The sequence below is a fragment of the Sinohyriopsis cumingii genome, chromosome 19 (assembly GCF_028554795.1).
Source record: "Sinohyriopsis cumingii isolate HCF-2022 chromosome 19, ASM2855479v2, whole genome shotgun sequence".
Lineage (NCBI taxonomy): Eukaryota > Metazoa > Mollusca > Bivalvia > Unionida > Unionidae > Sinohyriopsis > Sinohyriopsis cumingii.
Genome location: NC_142979.1, coordinates 2716190 through 2733307, shown reverse-complemented (window position 1 = coordinate 2733307; position 17118 = coordinate 2716190). Strand labels below are relative to the sequence as shown.

The following is a 17118-nucleotide window of genomic DNA, read 5'->3' as shown; positions in this document are numbered from 1 at the left end:
GAAAGAAGAAAAACGATCTCAGCAGGATCAAAAGAAACGCTTTAAATCGTCCCTCAAATCATTCCTTAAACACTTCAACATTTAGTTTTGGGAATATCTCGCACAGGCTTCTTCCACCTGGCGTACTATACCGACGATTGCACGAGCCCTCATACTTGTAAAAATCTCACAGACCGTAATAATAAAGTCATATATGTGCTAACTAAAATCTCACCTTCATCTGCTGGTATAAACTTTCCACAACCTATACCAGACTCAGTCCCAGATATTAGTGAAAGGTACTCTAAAATACAGTTAAATACAGTTTGGAAGTTTATGGAAAAATTGCTTGCACTGGATGAACTTGAGTGTCAGACATTTTGTTTTACACCTTAATGCAATTACAGCTTGCCCGACCGCTAACAAAGTTGACGTGTTAAGACTCTGTGAAAGGTTTCTTAACGAAAATATTGGGATGATTCAACTGGAATTGAGGGTTACAATCTAACCAAAGCAGCGGGTGTACTGCTGTGTATTTTACTGATCATATCAGATACATAGATGCACCCACTATATCAGGGATATCGAAACTATAAAGACTGAAATATCTACACAACACTGTACATATTTCATGTATAATATATATCTACACAACACTACATATTTCATGTATAATATACTGGCCTCATACAGGCTTCCTTTCTCTTGGATCGATTTATTTGAAGCCGAACTTGCTGTTTCTACAAATCTAGATACAATACTTAAAAAATAAATCTTCTGTACAATGTTTGAGCAGTATAAATCGATAAAACGTTTGATCTTCTTGGAAATCACTATTTTACTTCAAAAGCTTTCCTTGTACAAATGCTCCCGCTAGATTCCCTCTTGGTTAAGATGATATCTTGGTAGTAGTTACGCAATTCTTTCAGTCAATAACTGTAGTTCTAATTTCAGAAAGGCCCACTGTGGTGTAATTTAGGTCCTATTCTGTTTATAATGTATGCAAATGGTCTTCCATTCCATGCTTCTCGATGTACCACTGACCTATTTTTGTTGACTACACAACTATTCACACCTCTGATAAATAAAGATGGTATTGAAACCAAACTGAAGAACGACATGGTTTCCGTTTCTGATTGGTGCAAATCTAATCACGTGATAAAATAAATCTGACATTGAACAATCACGCAAACTCCAAAAACGAGGAGCCAGACTGACGTAATGGTGACCCTTTCTAGTGAACTGTTCAGCAAAATGAATCGTATGTGCGTTCATGATAGTATCAAAGACCACAAGTCTGTCTTAGCATGTAAAGTCTAAAGTAACTTTACGTCTAATATATATCTTTATTTGCTGCATTCATGGTCGCTCTTTACGATCCATAATTGAAGGTCCTCTTTCTGTAACTAAAACTTGTTCAACACTAGCTAAATATGAAAAGCCTTATTTGGGGACCACTCTTAGAAATATAGTTCCTTCCGCAGTCACCGCTCTGGTGGCCTAGTGGTTAGAGCGTCCGCCTCGGATGCGGGAGTCGTGGGTTCGATCCACGGCCAGGTCATCCAAAAGACTTACAAAAATGGTACTAACAGCTGCCTAGCTTGGTGCTCAGCATCAAGAGGTTAGTGTTAGGACTGGTTGGTCTGGTGTCAGGATAATGTGTCTGGATGAGACATCATGCTACATGTCTGCGGCATGATGCCCTAGTGCTAGACATCACTATAAACTGCCACATTGCAGACATCGTAGCGATATGACTGAAAAATTGTTAAAGCTACGTTAAAAAATCTAAATCACATCACATCACAACACCTTCCGCAGTCCGACATTCAACATGAGGGGCCCCGAGTGACCGAATGGTCTAAAGCGCTGTCCGTTACGGATCATTGCCATCTCACCTCTGTCTGCGTGGGGTCGAGTCTCGGATTCAGCCAATGTGGGTATGTGAGAAAGCTTGCCAGTAACTTCTCGTGAGTCGGTGGTTCTTTCAGGGGTTTTCCCAGGTACTTCCTACACCATTAATACTGGCCGTCATGTATAGCCTATCGTGTGCTGAAAAATAGCGTTAAACCCACAACAACAACAACATTCAACATGTTTGTACTCATATAAACCGTGTATTAAACTTGCATTGATTGACCATAGTTTGTGTTATAATCTATACAATATTGTGGCCCTGTACATCCAAAATATTATTATCCTTTCAAAATTGTTTATACTTACTGTTCTGCTAATTTGTACATATTGGTCATGATTGTACGTGTATTTTGTTTTCTGTTTCTGTCTATGCATTGTGTTTTGTGTTCTTCCATTGGATGCCTCGCTATGTGTATGTGTGTTGTGTGTTTGTGAGTGTAGTGTACATTAGGTCTGCATAGTTTTATAGTAAATTGTATAAATATGCTATTTATTTTTAATTATCTGTGCTGTAAATACGTTGGGTTAAAGAGCTTCATTTTCAATGGCAGCATGAGAACTTGTGATTTCCATACCATGTTCAATTTGCTTAAAGAAGATGTTGCCTTGGCAATCATGGTTCTTATCTAAGCCATAAGATCCATATCTCTTGTCATCAACTCGCCCAGGTAGGAGGAGTTGTTGCCCTTTTCTACTGAATTGCCCTCCAAGAATCAGTTTTGTGTTTTCAGTACCTTCGTCTTTGTTTGAAGTGATCTTCAGCCCAGTTTGCTCAATAATTCAGGTTGTCGGGGGGGGGGGGGACGTTCATATTTGTTTTTTTAAACTACTTATTTAATATTTGATAATGCTATATCATCTGCAAAGTACAGGTCCTCAAGTTTCTTGTTGTCTATCCAATAGTGTCCAGATAGTAGTATACCTGATGTGCACTTTTTCATGATCCACTCTATCAATATTCCGAAAAGAAGAGGATATAGGATGGTAGAGCTAAGAACCCGGATTGTCACTGTAGCAGCTTCCTTTCACAAATTGAGTTTCGTATGGAAATCAAAAGTTATGAGCTTGTCATTGAAAATGGGGATGTTTAACTCAGTATTTATGTATGGATCAGAAAGCTGAACTCAGTATTGATGTATGGATCAGAAAGCTGAACTCAGTATTGATGTATGGATCAGAAAGGTGAACTCAGTATTGATGTATGGATCAGAAAGCTGAACGCAGTATTGATGTATGGATCAGAAAGCTGAACTCAGTATTGATGTATGGATCAGAAAGCTGAACGCAGTATTGATGTATGGATCGGAAAGCTGAACTCGGTATTGATGTATGGATCAGAAAGCTGAATTCTTTTGATAATAAATGCCTCAGAAATATAAGAAGAATAACTTAGAACACGAAAGAGAGGATTATCAACATGGCTACAATTTTTTCTACAGATGGATAGAGATAATAAACGTCATTAAAATATTTCTTTCTTAAATGGTCACGAGATGACATACGGAAACCAAATGGAATTCATCCTCTAGCAAAACAAATGATATTTTTCGATACTTTTTGGCCTAATTCACCGTACCTATTGTTTCTCTCAATCCTGTTATGCCTACCTGTTTCAGTATTCAGCATATACGTGAGCATCTAAATATCGTATGTATTTTTTTTAAAGTATGATAATGCACATTATAGCTATGTTTCCAGTTCTAATTCAGTTTTATATATGCTATATTTTATACATTTATGTTAATTGTTAATATTACTTGGCCAGTTTTTGGAATGCTGTATCTTGAATTCTTTGCGAAAATAGTGAGAAAAATAGTTTTTCGTCTCCATCATCTTGACTTAACCAGATATACCAAAGCAGAATTGAAATATGTATTTAACTTTGGTAGCCCAGGTGACACGGTTGGTTTCATCTAATCTTCTGAACATTAAACAGCATGGGTGTGAGTAGCGAGTGAAAGCATTCTTACAACCTTCAGCCAGTATTTAATACATCGCAAAAAAACAAACAAAGACGAGGTACAAAGTGAGTATCTTCCGCACTCCCCTAGCCCGATCACATTATTGATACTTTCCGTACTCCCCTAGCACGATCATATTATTGGTATCTTCAGCACTCCCCTAACACGATCACATTATTGGTATCTTCCGCACTCCCCTAACACGATCACATTATTGGTATCTTCCGCACTCCCCTAGCACCATCACATTATTGGCATCTTCCGTATTTCCCTAGCACGATCCCATTATTTGTATCTTCCGCACTCCCCTAGCACGATCACATTATTGATATCTTCCGCACTCCCCTAGCACGATCACATTATTGGTATCTACCGTACTCCCCTAGCACGATCACATTAATGGTAGCTTTAAGAACACCTAAATACTGTTTGCAAAAGTTGAATTGCACGATTTTAATATCTATACCAAATTCATATCCCCAAATTTCTGACACACAGCAAGCAAATGGTTTCATAACAGTAGAATGTTATATGATGAAAAACAATGGTCACGAGATGAAAGCTATTGCCTATCGGTATGTTACGCTGGAAAAACCGATAATACACATGTACGAATGTGGGAAATGGTTTATCACCATAACATTGAGAAATCTACCAATTTTTTGCTATCCTGATTTTTCTTATCTTGGTCCTGCTGACAAGTTGTCCACGTACCTGGCATTTCCTTTAGCGAGAGAAACAACCCTTGTTGCCATATGCTGTGCCTGACAGAGCTGTCTCAGATTCAAACAAACTGGATACCTCTTTTTACAAAAATGATGTCAACAACGATAAAAAACAATGTTCTACAGATACCATCTATACACAAAAAATATAACACCTACTCAACAACTACCATATATTTAGTACCAAAGGAAATATGTCATGTCAAACCTTTTTTATTAGAACTTTGCCAAACACAAACATTTTGTCGTAGTTGAATCAAACATGAGCATGCAATCAGATATGAAAAATCATGCATTTACTATTCATAGAAGTTAATGTATTCCTTCACAAATTATTCCATAATCAGATTTACTGGTGGCATATACTTGCACTAGTAATAGCAAAACCGCCATATTTCCAGGACTGAACTTATCAATTTCAAACGAAACCATGGAGTAGAAAGCTCCTCAGATATTTATTTGCTGGGTGCTTTGTGCAGAGTCTTTCACACATAGGAGTAATTTTACAGGCAATATTCATTGCAACATAAGTTTGTCTTCAATGTCTAACTTCTTTCAAAGAAAAGGAGAGTCATATATGATGGCGACAGATCTCTAATTATTAACGAATGATAATATAATCCATAGTTAATCATTTTGCTTTTTGTTGGAGCTGTATACCGAATATTGGCAACAACAAAACTTTTCAAATTAGAACTAATGAAAATTAAAATTTTCTATTTAAAAAATATTAATTGTGCATTATTATTTTCATACATTCATTACATATGTTAATGCCTCAATACTATTAAATATTATTATGTTGTTATTTTCTTACGCGTAGAATTAGTGTACATTGTATCAAGTAGTCACGTTGCAGCCGTCAATAACATGTTCGTATTAATGTACTGAGTTTACAAAATAAAATCTCGTGGCAAGAGACTCCTTGGTACAATACAACGATCATAACTTTTACGTGTGTGTGTGTGTGTGTGTGTGTGTGTGTGTGTGTGTTATAAATATGAACCCCTTTTTTATTTTTTAGCAAACCAAACTTTTGTATGTTCTTTCTAATAACGTAAAAAATAGAAAATATATATATATATCGTACCGATGAAGACCATCTGTTTTCCGGCTGTTTCCTGAAGGCAAATGACAGAAACATAATTCATTATGTACGCGCTTATTTTGGATCAGAATTTGAAGGCAAAAGTTCAGCAGAGCTAAAACCAGTGCATGAGATTTTTTTCTATTATTCATAAACTTAGTCGAGAGAAAGCATATTTTCTCTGTCTAAATTGCTCCTTCAGATTCAATCATCGCTTCTTTTGGATGCAAATTGTCCGAAGAAAAGCTCAAAACACTGATGCATTTTACAGCTCAAAGATTTTTATATCATTTGTACTTAAATCGTAAATCCTACGGTATTATAATTCAAAAATAATTAAATACGTTAATACCGGATATATTTAATACCGGATATATTTAAAAATTGTTTGGTTTTAAAATCTGGTTCTGTTATATACCCAGCTTATTCCAGAATTGAAGCTTACAAGATTAAGCTCGGACTTAGCACGTTTTCACAGCAACCACACGTGCAGGCTGATTATATAAGAATCAGTGACTTACGGCCTAGCCTGTCACACAACATTGTTGACATTTCGTAAGCTATTTTATCATCCCTGATCACAGTCCAATAAGTCAGCCTCAAACCTGTACTGATAGTGACTGACGTTGAAAGGATTGATCTTGCCTATTCTTTAAAATGTGAAATTTAGTGCAGACACGTTTGACCGCTCTTGTGTTATAGCCAGCTGATGGGTCCTACTAACAATATGTACAGCATATTTCTGGATCCAGTCCTATATTTTACAAGTTTACAATACCGAACTCTTCTATTTCTGCATTATGGGATTGCGGTCTGCATGCAAGATATACTTGCCTCTGAAATTGAAGGGCTTGACAACACGCAAATATATGCACCTCCAAAACTAAAGATTTGACAACGAAAGTGCTCCAAAAAACATGAGCAACAGTAGATTTTGCAAAGAAACACTGATTAACACATTTTTACAAAGAATTTTACTTAGTTCAAATTATAGTCAAGGCATTATCTTAGTATGACTTTAGCAACTCATATAAATAAACAAGATAGTGGGGCCAGGTGTTTGGGACTATATTGGTACTTTTAAAATACACACGTGCCCTGGGAGTTGGTCGGGGTAGGGATAATGTCCAAACTTGGGTAATAAATCACCAGATAGCAGAGTCGCTTATTTAGTGACTATGGCGCAGAATGAGGAGACTGAGCAGTTTGGTTGAAGAGCATCAATTTGTGCTGAACAATTTGATTTACTTTCAATTTTCTGAAAGCTGCGCTTCCATTGGCTAATTCAAAGGTCACCAGAACATGGCCCATAAGCGGTCGCTCTCAGATCTTCACGTAGGACAGTGGAGATCTGATTTTAATCAGATGGTAAATGGGTACAACTTTTAAACTGAGTTTATTACTCTAATCTGTCCCAATCTTCAATCAAACAATTATTTCAGACTTTAGAAACGTATTCTAAAATTGGACGTATGAATAGTATATATAGCTTGGCTAAACCTGCCCTCCGATAAGAGTTTTCAGTCGCGCGAAATATATATATTTTTACATGCGTTCTGAATAATCATGCTAATATGATCAGTCCACATAGCATCAGAGGAAATTGTTACTCAAAAGTATCCGTGATTTTTAATGGAAAGAAAATGCATATTATCAAAAAAGTACTTCGGATAGGAAATTTGGTCTGTCTGAATGCGATTAATACAATGCCTATTTTCAATGTGCTAAAAGAAGTACGCATATCGTTTGTCCATGTTTTCAAGATCATTGTTTATAATGGTTTGTACTTGTGAAGGACCTGTGGAAGGCGTCGCAAGAGAAGTATCATTAGCAAATAGCATCGTACGCGTGTTGATTGTATCTGCTATACTGCTGACATAAAACAGTAATAACAAAGGACCTAGCACGGAACCTTTGAGAAAACCAACAGTTAATGATACTAAGTCCGATAGAAACCTTTCTGGTAGCGGTTTGGTGAACATCTTTTGAGCCATGACTGAAGCTATCCAGTAATTATATTATTTTGAAACTTCTAAAGTAACCATTTATTCCATACTCGATCAAAATCTTTACTGATATCAAGGAACGTTAAACAAGTCATATCGTTCGAATCAAGAAAGAAAAAAAAGTCATTTGTGATAAAGTTCAATTAATTCGCGAGGTTTTGAATGGCCTGGAAGAAATCCAGATGGATACTTGTACATGAAATCATTTAAATAATAACTGTCCATATACGCCATGATTAAAAGTAACTAATCCAGCTTCAGAAATATAAAATAGTAAAAGAACAAAGAAACACACTATTTCATTAATGATGCTTTATTAATTGCCACGTCATTCATCTTTTATTACCTTTTTGTTTTAAGGTTTAATACACTTTTAATGGTATTTTGTTTGCCCATACGCATCTGTGTGTTAAATAGAAGCTTGATTTATTGGATATTGTAAAAAAAGGAAAATATGATCGACATGAATCGTTCAACATGCTTGAATTTCATCTTTTTTCTGTACGATTATTATGTTGTGTTGACGTTTTTGGTGTTGTTGTTGTTTTTTTTTTTGTTTTAGTTTGTTGTTGTTGTATTATGTTGTTTTTCGTTTTTAAATCCCTTCGTTTTCCGTAATTTAACATTGGACTTAAACTCTAAATCAAATAGCAATTTTTAAAGTCTCTTTGAAACCAGTAACTATGATATTTTGTTACAAAGAAAGTGAAGAGCTTTATAACGTGCAAAACTACGCATCTCCGAAAATGAAGATTTGACAACGTAAGTGCTCCAATAAGCATCGGCAATTTGAAGTTTTGCAATAACGCACATTAACATATTTTTGAGAGAGAGTGTGTGTGTGTGTGATTTGGATTTTTGAAGTAGCTTAAAAAAAAATTCAGTCAAATCACTATGATGTCTGCAGTGTGGCAGATTATAGTGATGTCTAGCACTTGGGCATCATGCAGCATGATGTCCCACCCAGTCACATTATCGTGACACCAGGCCGACCAGTCATAACAGTAACCTCTTGATGCTGACAGCCAAGATATGCATGTCTGCGGCATGATGTCCTTGTGCTAGACATCACTATAAACTGCCACACTGCAGACATTGTAGCGATATGACTGAAAATTTTTTCAATCTGCGTTAAAATCCACATCACAGACACACCCTACGTCAACCTTTATCTCTGTGTGGGTTGCTAAGGCAGCAGACTTACCGACTATAAAGAAACATATGGATGGGCAATTAATAAAATGCCTTTGTGGTAAGTCTCCCCAGTCCCACCAAAACATATGTCTGTCTCTCAGTCTCTCTCTTGTACTGTCTGTCCGTTTGTTTTACCCCCCCCCCCCCTTAAAAACACTATGGTTGCATAGTTTCACCTATGTCATGCGCTGATGTCGATGGACTTATGAATGGTGGCAAAATATAGTCACACACAGTAAGGGAAATGGAAACGTTAGTAAAGGAAGATAAAAACAGTTGTATGGTTGGTAGTAATGTTAATTAAATCATAATAATAACTAAGATGGACTGCAAATTCACTTAAATGTTTGAATTACCTCTTGCTAGTTCCTCATTTCGCTTAGTTTATATTTCCAACTCGTTTCAATATGATAGCCGGTGTGTGAAAGCCAACGTTCAATGTTAAAGTAGTTGATGATGTTGTGTTTGTAGTGCTCAACTTTCTTCATTAAAAACAACAACACCAGCTTTCTTCATTGAAACACTTTTTTAAATCATAAGTGTGTCTTATATTTATTTAACCAATATGAATGAAAATAGAAGTTCAAAACTAAAAGAAGCAGCTTGTCAATTTGCAAATGCGACTGCGCTCATTTGAAAAGGTTAAGAACTACATTTTGTAGTGGACACACTGGTCATGGTTGTACAGAGTGCATTCGTTCCGTCAATACACAGTTGCTTGTAGTCAGTTTTAACTGCGTTGAAAATGCAGGCTTCGTTTCCTTTTAATTAAAAGTGTGTGTGTGTGTGTGTGTGTGTGAGTGAACACGCGACTGAGATATATGTATATGAACAAAAAATTTCGTTGTTAGATGTTTTTCTAGTGTCCACGTGCAGTTTGTGTGTTTGCTTAGTATTTTTTATATTCAAGAACTGATCAGACTCTAAGACTGACAGGTATCAATCTATTTACCTTCGTGACCAGTTAGTAATTTATTGACCACTTCTTTTTGTGTTTCAGGTCGTTGGGGAATTAAATCAAGACTCGGCACATGTCTTCGTTTTTCATTAAACGACATGGAGTGATTCACAAGACGATAGATTTCCCCCAGTCTAAAAGTTAGCTTAATGGTTTTCAAGTGAAATATGACCTTTGTTTTCATGTCAAGAAACCTAACAATACGAAATATAACAGGCACTGAAAAGTTATAAATCTAAACTAGGTTTAAATGGAGTTGTGCTCAGATTACTTCAAATTACCATACTTTCAAAATGTTCATATTTTTACACACACTGACGTTAACTCAATTCAGATCAATGAAACTGATTGGTGAGTCTTCAGCATTTTTTCATCTTTTATCTTGATGCGGTAAAAATATTTAAGCAAATTATTTTACCAGTCATTGTTTAATATACTGTCGATCGATCGATCGATCGATCGAGAGATAGATTCTCTAATTGAATACTTAATTCTTTTCGTTCATTCAATAATTAGTCTGTTAGACAAATTACCGTGCACGGATTATCACATCATATATACTCTTTTAGCATTGGTTACAAATGTTTAAACTTTTACCACTGAAAAATGTCATGATATATTATATTAAACTTTGTTCAAAACACTAAAACATCGTTAACTTCATCTCTGATATTTTCAAAATGAAATACTTATAACGCCTTTTCAGGTGATGTAAGGCTATGCAATGGTGTTAATGTGGCTCACTTTCCCGCCGTTTGAAGTCTCTAAAGTTTGTCATGTCTACCAGTCTGTCGTATTGATCCTGCTACTCGCCGCTATCATGGCACAAGTGCTGGGTTGTCAGTTTCCATCATACATGCAGACGATAGGCACCGAACCGTCTTGGCATATCATCTACCCCGAGCAAACTATCGCAGCGCACTTTAAAGACGGTATCATGTTGTACACGGAGTGCGACAAGAACAACAAGGCATGCACCGACTATGAACGTACTTGTTACCGAAAGTATGGCAACGGAACATATCTGGTTAAACAGGTCATCAAGTCTCAGATTTACACGTATGGTGATTATACATACCAGTGTATGCAATTCTTGCCCCGAAGTCGAAACGTGGTTCAGTTAAAAATATCCAAGTTACAAAGCTTCATAAGCTCTTCTTTATGTCAAGACACTTTTCTTTTACTCGACCAATATCCTATGATATCCAAGGAGCTATTTCATGAGAAGACATCTTGTCCATTCAGTGGGGGTTACGACTTTCAGTTGTATGAACCCGACAATCCGTCGTCCCCGATATGCGATGATATCCTGCTTCCTCTGCGTGTCGAGAGTGACTGCCTGGATAACGAGGGATTATATTTCTATTTTCGTAGAGGTCATTGCATAGAGTCATATACTGACATTGACTTTGATAGTGTTATAAAGTTACAGTGTATGGCTATGTGGGAACAGGATGATCAGATTTTCTCTATTGTACGGAGAGATGGCAAGTTCGAGACATGGTGTATCAAGGCCAGAATGAAGGATAACAATCCTTTAGAGGTAGTGATTTCCTTTTCTGGAGGTTGTAGCAGTTCTAAACATAGACACAGTGGGAAAACACTGATCCTTCAAGATTTCAAAAGACATTACGTAGAAGGTGTATGTGCAGATGAGGCTCCGTTGTGTCGATATGAAAGGAAGTTTTGTTCGACTAGTGCACGACACAAGTGCAAATTAACCTGTAGCCTATGCAGACCAGAAGATGAGGATAAACCATGTACCTTTCCTACAACGTTTCATGGAAAATGGGAAAGTTTTGATTCCTCTAAAAATAAATTTCTTTTTATTGGTAATACCTCATTTAACACAGAGTTAGATAAAATGAATTGGACATGTGTACAAACAAAAAATTCTGAAAGCATGAGAAAACGGGTACTAAAGTTAAAGTTTGAGAATGGCTGCTATCCAAGATATATTTGTCTAGATTTGCAGCTTCCATCCATATCAGTATTGCGTTATAGAACTGGAACTCAACTCATATGGCCAATAGATTCGCTTGACGAAGTATGTCAAGATCGACAATTTGAATTTAGACCAATCGACTCAAACCACGAACTTGAAGTCCCGGCGAGTCGACCTTGGCTATACTTCGTGCGGGAAAATCCAACGTTCGTTTCGTGCGCCTTACCCTGGTACATTCCTAAAACGATGCCGTTTGAAATGTTCGATCGCTTGGGGAAGGCAATTGAGAAAGGATGTATGCTTAGCGGTGTGTTTGCTCCGTCTCATATACTTCAAATGTCTTACCTACAGCACGGGGTTGTCTCCCGTTATAACACGTTTCAGTGCCTTGCATCTCTCAAGTTCATTGAAGAAGACGATGTTCTGATAACTAAGAATGAACTTTCTGGGGATTATATCCGATGGACATTTCTACTGGATGATCAAAGTAAAGTCATAATTTATCTACACGAAGGTAATGGGTTTCTGGACGGCCCGAGCAGACAGACATTTTATGAGACCCCACTTGCTATGATTATTAAGTCGGAGAATGTGACGTGGTGTTCCTCGGCAAAGGCGACTATATTGCAGACACTTTTTGTCGAAAGTGACAGAAAGAGAGCGTTAAGACCCTCCAATACAGCTTCGTCTCCATCGGTGAATAATTCCTCACCAAAAATGATGCCAGTTGTTATACATATAGTATTTCTGATAATTCTGAAATTCATACGGCGATTAACGTTCGAAATGTAAAATACATCCATTATTCATGATACAAGTTTAGAAAAGTATAAAAACAAGCATGCTGACTAAAACACATCGTTGTCTCCAGAAACAGGTTGCCATGTGAACGGTAAACAGGTTGCCATGTGGGGAAAAAAGCTCTCCAAGAGTAATTGATTTTTAGACACTTAACTACTTTGCTAGAATTTATCCGTTACCACGATATTGGGAGTATTGATTTTTTAACGTTCTGTTTAATATTAAGGGATTCTTATTTTATGGACCTTTTGCCGATCAGTGATTATTTTCCTGAAAGACAGCATTTTGGAGGATGCAATCTCGAAACAAATAAAATCATGGCGAGTGCCATAAAACTTAGTTTCTGCCTGACTTTCAAAACAGAAAGTAACATTCTTAATGGTCCGTATGCCGGCAGAGAAATTCACGACAGCACGATATACAAATAAGATACAAAAATGCAGTAATGAACAAGTAATATATCTAATGCAGCTTCATGCATACGTGTCAAACAATTGACCTTTCTATCGGAAATACAAAAATGAAGGAATTCCATGTGAGTCTTTAATCTAAAGGTTGAAGTGAGTAGGGTCAGAATCAATCCACATAGTCCTCCTTTATCATCCGTGATTGACTGTGCGGAGATTTCCTCGTTTTTCATGAACACGCATACAAGATATGTCAACAACTCAGTCTAAAAAGCTTCTAAACATCAATGAAAGTGCTGTTTTATCTACCGATAAGTGACTGTGCATGGGGGATAAACTTTAGCAGGCTCATCCGAGCAGCCTGAAAAGCTATTTTGGGTCACAGTGGTGAGAAAACTTTACTCTCGCTCGCAATGATTGGTTTATGCATATACAGGAGAAACTAGGAATCTACGTAAAGGCAGTCATGGATGATAAAGGAGCGTAGCGGGTTTTCGTATGTGACTTGCAAGAACGAAATTATGCATATATAATGTAATTATATAACACGCACTTACTCCATGTCCATCAAGGAATATTATATTGTACTGGTACAAACGAAAAAGAAGAAAATATCAAATTTAATACAGAATACTCGAATTGTATTATCCGCACAGAAACGAATCAAATGATTCATTTTAATCGAAGACTGCTCTGTGACATCGAAACAAAAAATTGTACACGTTTTGTCCTTCATCTATTGAGGGGCAATTTTGTGGATATAAGTACCAAATATTCATTATTTAGTACTCCAAAGTATGTCTGTTGAAGTTGTTAATGTAAGGATCTGGATGTTCATAGGGTACGATAGATAATTAAACTCGTTACAGGATTATGAAGTTGGGGTTATTCCTAGTTATAGCTTTCTGTAGCTGGAGGTGATTCCTCGTCTTGCCCTGTTGGAGGGTGTATGAATGAAATATCTGTAGACTGAACAATGTTTAATTGTTAGTCATATATAGTCACAATATAGATGTAGATATATATTTTATGATTTACATCGTCTGCAATATACTAAAGTTTGAGTCGTGTATATAGTAGTATATATAGTCGTGAATATTTATATGCATTTTATTGCTCATTGGTTGTCTGTATGAAAGCCACAAAGACTACAATTAACTGCTGAAAAATATTTCATCACAGACCGAAGGCTGTATTAAATGTAAGCATACACTATTAGAATAAATACGGTATTTTCTTTATGCTAAACTTGCATATGAAATGTAACTAACTTTCATTTCATTTAATTCTTAGAAAATAGTCTTTAGTGCTCCAAAACACAAGATTTAAAGATTAAAAATAACCGACCATAATATATGGGTTCATTGATTTCCTGAATCGAATAGCACACTTCTGTATTCAAGATGAATTATTTGACAAATTTCAGAAAGTAGATTATACAACAAAAGAACTTTTAAGAAGGTTTTGAGTTCCACAGAAATCATTTATGTCGAACAAACACCGGAAATTTGTATCCAAAGTAAAGAATCAGTGGTGATTAAGAATAATGAATAATAATCAACGTTTCGCATTCTCTTGACGTGACACGTGTTAAGGGAACATACTAACATTGTTGTATTGATTGATCATTACATGTTTTTGCATTATTGTATTGATTACATAATAATACATTATTGTATTGATTACATATTATTACGTTATTGTATTGAATATATAATATTACATTATTGTATTGACTACATATTATCACATTATTGTATTGATTACACATTGTTTACAGTATACACCAGCATATTATGAGACAATGCATCATTTTCAGAGTTTAATGTAATTTTTGTCGTAATTACTTTATTGTTTTAATTGTAAACTATATGACTTGTTCAGGGAATCCTGTTTACATTTGGACTTACTTCTAATTTGAACGTTATTACAGATTTTCTGTAATTTGAAGATATTACCGCAACATGAACTGTTACAACAATGAAAATTGTTTTAAAAAATAATTAAAGAGACCTGTGTTAGAATCTCTAGCAATAGTCTTGTAACCACCTCCTCCCATCCCTACCAATAAAACTACTGATCTTGTAACCTCCTCCTCCAATCCCTACAAATAAAACTACTAGTCTGGTAACCTTCTCCTGCCATACCTACCAATGCAACTACTAGTATTTTAACCTCCTCATCCAACCGATATAGATACAACAAGTATTAGTCTTGTTGATCTCCTCCTGTCATCCCTACCAATAAAAGTACTAGTCTTGTAACCTCCTCCTCCTCCTCCTATCCCTACCATTAAAACAAGTACTAGTCTTGTTCAGCTCCTCCTCCTCCTCCTATTCATATCAATGCAACAACTACTAGTCTTGTAAACCTCCTCCATCCCTACCAATACAACAACTACGAGTCTTGTAAACTTACTCCTTCCTCCCCACCAATACAACAACTACTAGTCTTGTAAACCTCCTACTCCCATCCCTATCAATAGAACAACTACGAACTTTTAAACTGCCTCCTCCCATTCCTACCAATACAATCAATAGTCTTGTTCAGCTCATCATCCTACTGCTATCAATGCAACAACTACGAGCCTTGTAAACTTCCTCCTCCCATCTATACCATGCAACAACTACTAGTCTTGTAAACCTCCTCCTCCCATAGCAACGAATACAACAATTACTAGTCTTGTTCAGCTCGTCCTCCAATTCTTACCAACATAACTACTAGTCTTGTAACCACCTCCTCCAATTCCTACTAATACAACTACTGTTATTACAGATTTTCTGTAATTTGAAGACATTACCGAAAAAATACTTGTGTCACTACTTGTGTCACCTACTTCACAGTACTACTCGTGAATAATTAGATGCCTACTCCTGTTAATACTGCCGCTACAACTACAACTGCTATATTTCCAGCATTAGCAACTGTATTTATAGCAGTATCAGTTAACCCAATTATTAATGCATGAAATAAAGTAGTAGTAATACTAGTAGTCATTTTAGTAGTTCTGTAATTGTTGTTGGTGATGCTATTATGGTTTGATTTGGTGCTTTACGGCACAAGAATACAAGTAGGTTTTTTAGTGCCAATGCAGTTGGAGTAATGTGCCTGGCTCATATTGTTGTTGTAATATTTTCGACGATAAACGAAGAAACATAAAAAATTCAGTCAGAAGACAACGTTTCATTTTTAGTTGCAGTTTATTCCATTACAACGATATCGCACCCATCAGGACGTTCAGAATTCCCGAATTATTTATTTTATACATTTTTTAAGATTTCATCATATGACTCGAAAACAGGGTAGATAAGAGTGGATTGAAAACGGCCGATTTAGAATATGGTTAGTGATATAGGTCACGGCATTCTATTCCTCGTGACTTTATATTGCGGTAAATCATACACATATGCATGTGCCGCGGATTGTAATCTATAAAAGTGACCAAGATGTGATCATACAAGAGGACAACGTCATGGGATAAAGAAGGCTGTGACCCTTAAATGTAACCAACAATACCGACATTTCACATTATTATGGAAGTCATGTCTTTGAGATTGTGACGTGAGAAATACACTGCTTGTTTTAGTTTTCATATATGTTTTGTTTTACTCGACTATTACTGTATGTTTCTTATCTGTGCTCGGATTTGTCGGTGATTTTCCATCTCCTACAACACAAGTCCTGAACTAGGCCATGCTAATTATTTCATCCTCGATAGTCACTGAGTATAGTTTACTAATTGTATTGATACCTTTTATGCCGCCACTAGAAGTTCAGAAAAAACGTATTCGTGAATATAATCGTATCGAAATTATTTTGCTAGCACCATCAGAGACACCAGTTGCTATAGATATAACCCTAACAATAAACCTGACTGGTGCACCGATGATGATACTTGTGGCTGTGGTTCCCGCCATACTCAGACTAACAGTTGCTGCCACAGCAAGACCACAAATAGCTTCTACAACCACAAAAACGAGTTTTTATTTCACAATCAACGCGGTTCTATTCGTGATTTAATTTAAGCCATTGCTGTTCAGCTTTGGTTATTCGCTCGCGTCGGTAGCACTGAAGGTCTATCATAGGTCTTCTATTAATAATGGGATCGGGTAATTCCTCGACAGACCGGCCTTGATTA

At 36.4% G+C, this 17118-nt stretch overlaps 1 protein-coding gene across 1 annotated transcript; it reads left to right on the top strand.

The window, feature by feature from the left end:
• The first annotated feature begins 10572 nt into the window (after positions 1-10572).
• On the top strand, positions 10573-15004 carry LOC149775063 (uncharacterized). The gene has a single exon (XM_089943176.1). The coding sequence runs from the start codon at positions 10648-10650 to the stop codon at positions 12562-12564; it is 1917 nt and encodes a 638-aa protein (XP_089799302.1). The 5' UTR covers positions 10573-10647; the 3' UTR covers positions 12565-15004.
• The last annotated feature ends 2114 nt before the right edge of the window (positions 15005-17118 follow it).

What these genes read in the sequence shown, in the direction of transcription:
- LOC149775063 (XM_089943176.1), top strand. Translation starts at nt 10,648, where the DNA reads ATGGCACAAGTGCTGGGTTGTCAGTTTCCATCATACATGCAGACGATA.